The 10,492-nt window shown below is 48.7% G+C and overlaps 1 protein-coding gene across 1 annotated transcript; it reads right to left on the bottom strand.

Moving 5' to 3' along the window:
* Nucleotides 1-1,000: 1,000 nt before the first annotated feature.
* LOC147645870 (serine/threonine-protein kinase PAK 3-like) lies at nt 1,001-6,914 on the bottom strand (the record flags this gene model as incomplete). Its single annotated transcript, XM_086874166.1, has 8 exons — nt 6,111-6,914; nt 5,575-5,664; nt 5,007-5,175; nt 3,470-3,533; nt 2,725-2,773; nt 2,234-2,346; nt 1,524-1,641; nt 1,001-1,100 (listed from the first exon to the last, which is right to left on the bottom strand). Coding segments are annotated over exons 1-8 (1,126 nt in total), but the record flags the coding sequence as incomplete, so codon positions are not given.
* Nucleotides 6,915-10,492: the final 3,578 nt, after the last annotated feature.

Below are 10,492 nucleotides of genomic sequence, written 5' to 3' on the forward strand. Positions count from 1 at the left end.
GGTTTGAGTTTCTTTGCTTCATTTCTGGAAAGATAACAGCAGCTCTGAGACGCTTGTTTCCTATTCTTGGGGCCATCTACGCAGCCAAAAGAGCTGGAACGACTTCTAAGGCAAAGCAAAATGCTGCCTGAGAATGGAGATGGTTTGGGCGAGGTAAGGCTTGAGTTCCCCCAGTGCTGCAACCAAAGCTCCAGCAGATGCTGATGTGCTGCAGGGACATTTGTAGAAGGGGCCTTGGTGGAAGTACTTCCAGCAGATGGCCATGGGATTTTGTGCAGTGAGCAGAGAACACGGGACAGGTGAGAAAGACAGCGGGATCAGAGAGTATTTGCTCCTTACCGATCGAGCAGTGAAACTGTCATAAGGAGTTTTTTGTTCGGCCATTTCAATTGCCACAATTCCAAAAGACCACACGTCCACTTTGGGGCCATATGGTTGACGCTTCACCACTTCAGGTGCCATCCACCAAGGAGTCCCGGTCACCGAGCACCGCTGATTTTGCTCAGGGGTGAGCTGAGCAGAAAGGCCAAAATCAGCTGAGGAGAAAGCAAAATACTCTTTTAATTTTAATACTGTCAATTAGGAAACCAAGCCAGAGAATTCCCCGGTAGAAGTTTGAGAATGTGCAGTTGAATTTCCTGGACAACACTCCCTGCTCTGTTTCCTTAGGGCTTTAGCCAAGGAAATATGAATTGGCTACTTCAAACATCCCCCCATTTCTTACACTTCCTCCAGCAGTGCCTTTTGTTCCCCTGAAGGTTTAGATTGCAGCTCCCTCCCTCTGGAAGGAACACACACAGACACACACAGAGCAATAGCACTCTTGGCTGCTTGTGGTTCCTTGTCATAGCTGTGTGCACACTGCAACTGTGCCTTCAGCCCACAGCAGGGGGGACCCCTGCACTGCCAGCAGCAGCATTTTTGGGGAGCTGGCAGTCACTGAAAGCAGCCCCACACCCCCCATTCCTGGAAGGCTGAAGCTGAGCAAGAATACACTGACCCAGCTTGACAGAGCCGTCGGTTCTGAGAAGGATGTTGTTGCTCTTGACATCTCGATGGATCACATGGTTGGAGTGAAGAAAATCCAGTCCTTGCAGGCACTGAGAGAGAAAACAGAACCAGGAGGACAAAAAGTAGTGCTGTGAGTTCATCGTACAAGCAAGGAAACAGCTGTGGAAGGTTCCCTTTGCAGGGGAATGGGGAGGAATGGCAGAACACAGCGCCATTGAGAGCAAGAGCCTGCTGCTCCCACAGTAGCAGAGCAGCACCTTTCTCAGTGGAGAACTGCAAATGCCAATGCATGAGACAGAGCTAGAATACAAGAGCAGGGGATAAGAGTACAGGAAGTGAGTCCAGTGAGTGTAGGGGCACTGGCAGACAGTTCCCTTGAGATGCTCTTGCTTGCCCATAGCCGAGGAGCAGCACAGAAACCAAGCTTGGCCCATGAAATCACTCCCATTCTGAGCCCCTGTTTCCCAGACAATGCAGCTCAAGGCCTTGGAAGCACAGATGGGATCCCTGACCTCCCGACTGACAGCTGCAATCTCTCCTTCAGACATTTGAATCTCGTCGATGAGATCTCTCAGAGTGCCTCCGTCCATGTACTCCATCACCAACCAGAGTTCCTCATGCACAAGGTAGCTGAAAAAAGGAAACAAGGCCATGCAGGTGAACATGCACGGCTAGCTTGGTTTTTTGCTTGAGTCTTGTTTCTGGGTCCCTTGGAGACAAGGGCAGAAGTAAAGGCATAGACATTGCCTCTAGGCTGTGCAGTGTTTGCAGTCTGTGCTGTCTCAAGGAGAAAGGCAGTTTAGGAAGAGCCCAGATAAAAAACCTGTCACGCATGGCATTTCTGGAAATAAGCACCTAGTCTTCCTGGCATGCACAGCAATGGAAAAGAGGGGCAACAATGCAAGGGCAATCCTCTCTTGGATGGTTCATCAGCATTTAAGAAACTTGAAAAACTCAAGCCCAAAGAACTGTGGAGCCAATGAACTTAGAAGGTATTGAATTCTTAAGATAGGGCTGATGCAGGGTTTTGAACAATGTTCAGTCTGCATTTGCCAGGGTGGATTCATGCAGACAAAATGCAGTCTCTTCCCATCCATTGGAGATAAGTAGAGATATAATCATTAACAACTCTATTTCCTGCCAGTGACCAAAGTGGGTTTTTAAGCTCTCATGCTTGTAGTATGTAAAGAAACATTCAAGGGATAGGACCGTGACCACTCACCTGGCTAAGTAATTCACCACCCTGGGACTCCTATTACTCTCCATGATCCTGATTTCATTCATGGTTAGTATCTTCCTACTCACTCCTTGCACATTTATTTTCTTTATGGCCACCTCAAATGACATTGAAAAGGAGTAATTTAAGAAAATTGGTAGCATGAGACCACAACACACATGGAGCAAGTGATTTTGGAATGGCACAGCCAAGCTGTGCCCAAGTGCCTTGTGATTAGACCTCATCACTGGAGTAATTAGGGAGTGACATTGCAACAGCCCATTTCTCTGCTCCCTTGGGGGCCAGTTACAGGACATGTGGCCACTGGCGATTTGCCTTGTCCACAAAGCCTGTTCCAAGTGCAATTTGCAGGCTGGCTCCAGTCTGTGCTTCTTGTGCCTTTTCAGCACAGCTCTACTCAAAGCTCCAGCCACAGCTGTCAGCAGTGGGGAAAGGCCTGGAGAGCAGCAGAGGCTGCAGGGGCTGTTGACATTTACCTCTCCTCCTGTTGCCATGTCAAGTGCTCTGGAAACCTCTCCAAAACCCCTAGAAACAAAACAGCAGCAAAGAAAGGAGAAGCCATTTAGATCTTGCACTGAAAGCCAGTCCAGACAGGAGAGCTCTGCTGTAAATGCCTAAAAGCTGCAGGTTGCAGGAGGGGTCTGCCAGAAGGCAGATGATGCATTTTCCCCTCAAGTGCCTGGGCACTGGGCCTGTTCCTGAAGCCTTGGGCTTTACTGCCTCAGCTCCAAAAGGCAGCTTATTCCTTCATCTCGGCTATCAGCTTCTAAACTGTGCAATTCTAATCCTGAGCACGGAGTATTTCCTTTAGCAAACTCTTGGAGAGAAATGTTCCTGAGAACTGTTATCTGACAGCTCTCATTGGGGGTAGGTTGTGCTTTCAGGCAAGCAAGATTCTTCTCCTTTCATTAGTGTGGCCAGATGATTTGGAGACATCCAAAAATGTGAAGGAAATGAATCCTGAGCTGTCCCACACTTGAGAGACAAGCAGATTTACCAGGTTCTGTTCCTTGCTGCAGGCAAGACCTTGGCAGCATGGAGATGTCTTTGACAATGCCTTCTGAGCACACTTGACAAATTCTGGCCAGTACTGAGAGATGGGGCAGACTAAGCCCGCTGTCTAAACATGTGGACAACTTGTCTGACTTCCCACTTGATGGATATTCCACCAGTGAAACACCTGGCCCATGGCTGTGTAGAAGTGACTGTGGTTGGACTCACCCGCTGCCAAGACTTTCCAGTTCAATGTATTTTGTGATGGGATTTTCCTTGTTCACCATCCTCCCTGAGGGAAACAAAATGCAAGATGCTGACTTTCAGGCAGAGATCTGAACTTGCAGGAGATGCCAAAGGCAGCCCCGCTGTCTGGGGCTCTGAACCCTCTGTGGTCAGCTGGGCAGCAAGCACAGCAGCAACAAGACAGGCAGTTGTGCAGTACAAATGGGCAGCAGAGAGACTGATTTTGTCCAGTCCTTGGAAGGAAATGAAGCACAGAGGGCACAGCAGGGCACAGCACAAGGCTGGCAAAGGCCAAGCATGAGCACTGACAAGCAATGGCAAGAAGACACAGCCAGCCTGAGCCCCTGACAAGCTGTGGCCCCCGTTCAGGACACACCAGCATTGCCTTGGAGATCAGACACAGCCAGGTGCAGATCAAGGCCCTTTTGTGTCCCAGCAGGTGAAGGTAGACACCAAATCAGCTGGGATCTTTTCTCAGCCCCACCAGGTCTTTTCTGAGAGCACAGCACTGGCAGCTGTTATGGGCAAGAAGCAGATTAAATGGGTTGTGCTGCAGAATCACAGAGGGCTTGATGTGTTTTCCCAGAGACTGATCTGAGCAGGGCTTGGGCCAATAGGTAGGATTCTAAGAGTCATGGGAATGGCTGGGAATCAGGGATGAAAACGTGCCATGGATCTGAGGAATACACAGCACAGGGGCTGCAGGCTCGCTCCTGAGAAATGCCTGCAGTGCTGTTTTATCTGATCACACCATGTGGATGTGTCTCTTGGACACATCTTTAGAAAAATAAAACTAGGATATTAATTACAGATTGTTATACAAGTATCTGTTTCTTCATTGTGGGCCCAATGAAAACATCTCTTGCTCTCTGTTTCTGCTGTCACCTGATGTTCTTTCAAAGGAGTCCTCACTGACAAAAATACAGCATTCTCATAAAAACCTTGTAGATGTAGTAGAGGCAATAAAAACAGTCCTAAAAATGACACCAGTAAGACACATGGGGCAGAACAGCTCTTTCAGGATGGAGAAAAAAAAAACTACCAAAAAACCACCAAAACCAAAACAAAAATCTATAAAAAACACCACACAGAAAACAGAACCACAACAAAAAGACAAATCCCAAATCAGTTTCTGTGAAGTCTTTTGGTGCTGACAACAGGTGGGAAGTCGGGAGTCTAAGGAGAATTTAGGAATTAAATACTCTGTTCAGTTTGGCCACTACCACACAGAACTTGCATAGATCATTTGCTAGGCCACAGCCTCCTGCTGATCCAAGAACAATTCCTGCTTCTGCCTTTAGTGGCAAGGGAATGCCAGGCAAAGCCGAGCCAGTCCAAGCTGCCCTCAGAGGCAGCAGGAGCAGCCAGAGCGCTCTCTCGCTGCCTCAGAGCACAGCAGTTCCTGTGGGGAGTCCTAAATGTCTCTGGGACACCAAAGTGAGGAGGATCATTTGCTACAGCTCTGCTGGCACGTGCACACAATACACTGTCCCTCAGACAAGAAATACACCAGACGTACTCAGTTGCTCCACGAAGTCTCCCAGGCTCTCCTGGAGCTGAGCAGCAGATGTGTCACTGCTGGAAATGGACAAACTGCCCCGGCTCCACTGCTCAGCTTGGGCAACAAAGGCTCCTTTAGATGCAGCTGCTGCTGCTGCAGCAGATTGAATGGAAGAGCCTGTGTAGATCTGCGAGAAGAAAGGAGTTTGTGTCAGGAAGCTGGCTGGCAGAGATTACCCCGAGTTCCCTTTTCAAATGCAAGCCCTTAGGAAGTTGCTGTTAGCCACATGCAAAGCTCATCAACTGGATTTTTTGGATGCCCACTTCTGGAACCAAATGGTCAAAACCCAAGGTTGGTTTTAATCAAGTTGATGGCCAGTTTCATATTCCATTTTCCTGGATTTTCTCAAGGATGACTGCAACAACGACCATTCCACTTCCTCCCACGGATCCCTTTCCCCCTCCAAGGGCTGCAGACACATTTGCAGCTCCTTGTTCTAATGTTGGAGCTCCTCCCCCTCAGTCCTCTTTTCCTGCACCATCTTCAGAAGGTGCTCAGCCTGCAGCACTTGTGCTTGGGACAGTACCTGTGCCTCCCGCCGACCTTGGGGCTCTTCATCAGCCGGCATTTGCTGGAAGCCTTCGCAGGCTGCCAGGTGAGATATCAACACGTCCACCTCAAGTCAAAGAGAACAAAGCAGTCAGAGACCACAGCTTGTCCCTGTGTGCCAAGGCTCATTGACTGTGAGCAAAGGGAAAGAGCAGGACAGCAGCAGATTCACCAAGGCATACAGACAGCTTGCAGCTTGTATTCCAAATCTGTCTGGGGGACTGTGTTCACTTGCAAAAAGCCCTGAAGAAACAAGGAGAGCAGGAGCAGGCCAGCAGGAATCCCTTGAGATGAGTGCTGGCAAAAGGGGCAAATGACTGGTGCCACTGTCCAGGGCAGCAGCTGAGATTGAGCACAGCAGGAAATGTCCTTCCAAGCAGCTGGGATAGACACTACAGCAGGATGGCACTGAGAGGCATCAGCCCAGCCCCCTGCTGCTCTGCAGAGGAAAGGCAAGAAGGGCAGAAAGCACCAGACTGCAGTGACTGCTGTGCCTATCGCTCTTTCACTCACTCGATTTTCTAGAGCTTCTTGCTGCTGAGCGAGGAGATCTAATTTCTCTTGGATGATTCTCCTTTCTTCCTCCAGCCTGTTCTCTCTTGCCCTGATCCTAGCCTCAGCTTCCTGCAGCTCTGCCAGAAGCTCCTCCTCGGAGGCCTGTGAAGAGCGACAGAGAGGAATTTCCATGAGTGGAGTGTCTGCCTCACTTTCACTCACCTGGTTTCGTTGATTTCCTCTCTGCCAGTGGAGATTCATCTCCTCCTCGATGTTTCTCCTTTCTTCCTCAGGCCTCCTCTTCACTGCCATGATGGCCATCGGAGCTTCGGGCAGCTCTGCCTGGGGCTCTGCCTCGATGTTCTGTACACACAAATGGAGAGCAAGTGCCTGGGAGCTGCCCTTTTCAGGCCTGCCCTGCCACTCCTGCCCTTCTGACATCCACACTCTTGTTAGAAATCCTGCTCATTCAGGAGACAAGGATGTGTGCAATTGGATCCTCTGCTGCAGCTCAGAGAGCCTCTATGGCCACCTCAGGATATGGAAGAGGACCAAGGTATTTCTCCTCCCTCTTTTGTCAGCTGAGAATTCTGAGTGGCAGTGACAGAGATCCTCAAAAGGCCCCACCAACAAATTAATTGACACACCCCTAGGGATGCCAATGAAGGAAGCCATGTGTCATGTAATGCATGTATGACCAAAGTCACCAAAAACCACCTAAACCATGGAATTGTCTCACCTCACTAGGACAGGCAGAAATTTATAGGTTAAACAGGGAGTGTCAGGACAGAAGAGGCAGGAGGAGGAAAACAGCTCTGAGGAGAAAAAACAACCATCTCTAAAGGGGTTCTTAGCAACAAAAGACAGCACTCAAGGACTTGCAGCTTTGCCCCCACACTAGGCTCCAATGCAGTTTCCAAAGCTGCAGACTTCACCACAAAACGTATCAAGAGAAACTTGCCACTTGTGGATTTTGCCTCAGAAGAAGGGTTCAGAACTACACAGTTTGTTTCTTTGGCCACACAGGACAAGAATGGCCGGCCACAGCTTCATGGACAACACAATCATCTCCTTGCAGCTTATCAAAAGCCAAAAGACAGGTGGCCTAAAAGACTCTGCAGAAGTGAAGAATTACTCAAGGAAACTGCAGAACACTTCTCCAGGTCATGCAGAGGTTTCCAAAAAGGGACAGCAAACAAAGCAAGCCCTGTGAGCCCCAGAAATGCCGTGTGAGCCCTTGGCCATGGCTTGGCAGAAGCCAAGAGACAGAGCTTCCCTGAGCCAAGCAGCCAGCTGCTCACCCGCAGGCAGCAGCGCTTTGGGGCCTCAGCACGACGGCTCAAAGCCCAATTTCCAGCTGCCACGGGATGGGGGAATGGCTGGGTGCTGGCAGGACTCCAGCACTCAGCATCCTCAGCCAGCAACAGCAAGTGCTGGCTGCTCAGAAACTTGCAGCTCTGCCTTGCACTAAAGACAGCAGCACCCAGCACTGGCACTTACTGTCTGGGCATGGTCAGGCTGGGCTGTGACCACAGCTGGAGGCTCGTGCTCCTTTTGCTCATTTTGCTCCTCTTTGGCCTCTTCTCCAGGAGCAGAGGGAGCCACAGCAGAGTCTGCTCTTGCTTCTGGGCTCTGTGGACAGATGGTGGAGTTAGGGACAGGCAGCTCCTATCATTTAGAACCTTATTTCTATTCAGCTCTATTTCTACAACCAGCTCTACCAAGCACAAATCATCAGCTTTGATAGCAATGGGATTCTAAGTCTCTCCAAGTAAATTAAAATGGGTTAATTCAGCCAGGCTGCAAATAGCTCTGAATTAGAGAGTTCACCCTGGCTACTATCAGCAAGCAACGTTCTCTCTGCAAATCTGAGCTTTGAGTTCTTTTAAAGCTCTGCAATGGAAAATTAGGAAATAGCCAACAATGCCTTTGCTATTGCTGTTGTAAACATGGAAATGGATCTTCTTTCAGCCCACCCAGCTGGCCCTCTGCACTCTACTGCCACAGGCCAAGCTCACAGTTCCCTGCACAATTCTGAAACACCAGGAGCATCAAATGTTCCTTTCTGACTCACCTCAGGATCGGCACCTCTGAACACACGGCTCAGATGACCTGCAGTGGGCAAGGAAAAAGAACCAAATTCTTTGAGAAAAGAGGAGAGAACCGTGGCCTATTTAGAACAGCATCTGAGAAGATCTCCTAGTCTGCATTTTCAAAGGTGTCCTGCTTGACTGGTGTGGTTTAAAGCAGCAACTAAAAAATCACTAGAAAAGTTACTTATTTCTTGCTGTGAGATATGGATTAGAACAAGAGCAAAACAGGCTTAAAACTTAAATGGAATAAAGAAAGTTTATTGACAAAAACTACAAGAATAAGAAACCAGAATAAAACTTCCAGAACAACCCTTTTCTCCCCCACTACCCAACCATTCCCTTGTTTACATGACAACATGGAGACAAAAAACTTTGGATCTTTGGTGTTTACAACAGTCCCAATTCCTGCTAGAGTCTTTTCATCAGTCTTTGCAGAGAAACAGAAGTCTTCTTCTGCTATCTATGGAGTTTTTCACATGAAAACTATCTTTCTTCATAGCTTTCTATTTCTCTGATGCCAGCTGCCCAGAAATCTGCCATCAGTTGTCTCCTCCCATTTCCCATCACTCTGAGGTGTGTTATGGGTCATGAGTCCAGGGATGTCATTTTTATGAATGAGTTATTCAAAGGCAAAAGTTCTCTATCTGTTTTTCTGAGCCCCCCTGGAAACAGAAGTTTTCTTTTTTGCTTCTTAAAAGACACAAATCTTCAACTATTACTTCTCCCCCTCTGTTCCAGCATCTCACAGTGTCACAACTACTTCATCATTTGCTCAAAATCCACACTTGGAAACTCTCCATTCCTCCCAATATACTCTGTCATGAATTAAAGGAGATTTTTTCAGAACACTACTGTCCATGCCCATAGCTTTAACAGAAAAATATTTCAGCTTATTAAAGCATCTCCTTCTTTCTCTTCCCCCTCTAAATTTAATTTGTTTCTTCACTCTCTTTGATGGGTTGATGGTTGATCACTCCCTCTCCCTCTCTCTGGAAAAAAAGGATTAATCTGCAAGTCTCATGCAGGTAGTAAAAGAGTTAAAATCTTGCTAAAGCTGCAGATGTTGATGGTGTCAGGTTTCAGTTCAGTGGCAGAAACTGCAAACCAAGTCAGGCTGGCCGGCTCCGTTTCTCCCCCCACCCCGCCCTCTGCAGCCTTGTCCGGCCTGGAGCGGGGGAGGAGGCCGAGACAGAGCCCTGTGACCTCCTCAGAAGCCAGAAACCAAAGAGAGCAAGAAATTCCCGGCCTCACATCTTCAGGTGGTGTTCACAGGTTGATCTCACTTCTCAATAGTTAAAACCGCTGCCAATTCTCACCCATGGCCAGGAATTAGTCAGGAGAAAAAACTCCCATCAGCCTCCAGCAGTTTCAACTTCCCCAGCTCTCAGAGCTATCTTAAAAGTAAAGTCACCCCAAGAGATTGAGCCAGCAAAGTGAGGAAATGACAGACTCTGCTGCCACAGGCTCTCCCGTGGAGGGAACAGAAGCCCTGCAAATGCTGCCCGCAGCCCCCTGGCTACAGACACCCCGTGTTTTGCTGAAGGTGTTGACAGGAGCTTTACCAAACCAGGGGCATCCTCATGGTCTTTGTGTTTCAATAGCAACCCGGTCACTAAGAAAGAGCAGGGAGACCTACAAAAGCCAGCTCAGGTTCCAGCCAGGGAAAACCTCTACTTACGTGCCAGGTTGGTCAGATAATAGCCGGAGTAGCCGATGACATAAATGGTGCAAACGGCAACAGCGAGCTGCTCCATCATTGTAGCACTGCTGTGCCAGTTTGCACACTCTGCTCCACCACAAAAACAAACAAGGCTCCTGTCAGTGTGCAGCTGCCCACTGACAAACGCCTCAAGCAGGAGGATGCTCCTGCACTGAGCAAGCCCAAGAGCTGCTCTGAGCCTGAGGCCTTCCGTGCACCAAGGCAACCTTGGGATGTCACCACGACAAGGTGGCATCCATGCCCTGACATCACAAAGCCAATGCTCTGCGCTGCTCTGGGAATTGATGCAGAGCAACCCAACCTTCCCTACAGCAAACACAAAATTGCCTGGCAGGTTCTCCTCTGTCACAAAGGGTCACAAATCCTTTGCTGGGCTGTGGGAAATGACAGAAACTTCCACAGATACTGAAGGGTTTAATTTACAGCCTTGGAAGGAGCTTGGGTTCATGCAATGCTAAAGGTTCACAGACGTTGAGTCGAGAAATCATAAGCTTATGTTCCTATAGCTGCAAGTAAGAATATGCCATAAGTAAATAAGAAACTGCATTGAGTGAGATGGTGGAGAGATTTCAACTGTAATTGTGTGA

Source organism: Cyanistes caeruleus, unplaced genomic scaffold (genome assembly GCF_971803275.1).
Source record: "Cyanistes caeruleus unplaced genomic scaffold, bCyaCae1.hap1.1 HAP1_SCAFFOLD_151, whole genome shotgun sequence".
Lineage (NCBI taxonomy): Eukaryota > Metazoa > Chordata > Aves > Passeriformes > Paridae > Cyanistes > Cyanistes caeruleus.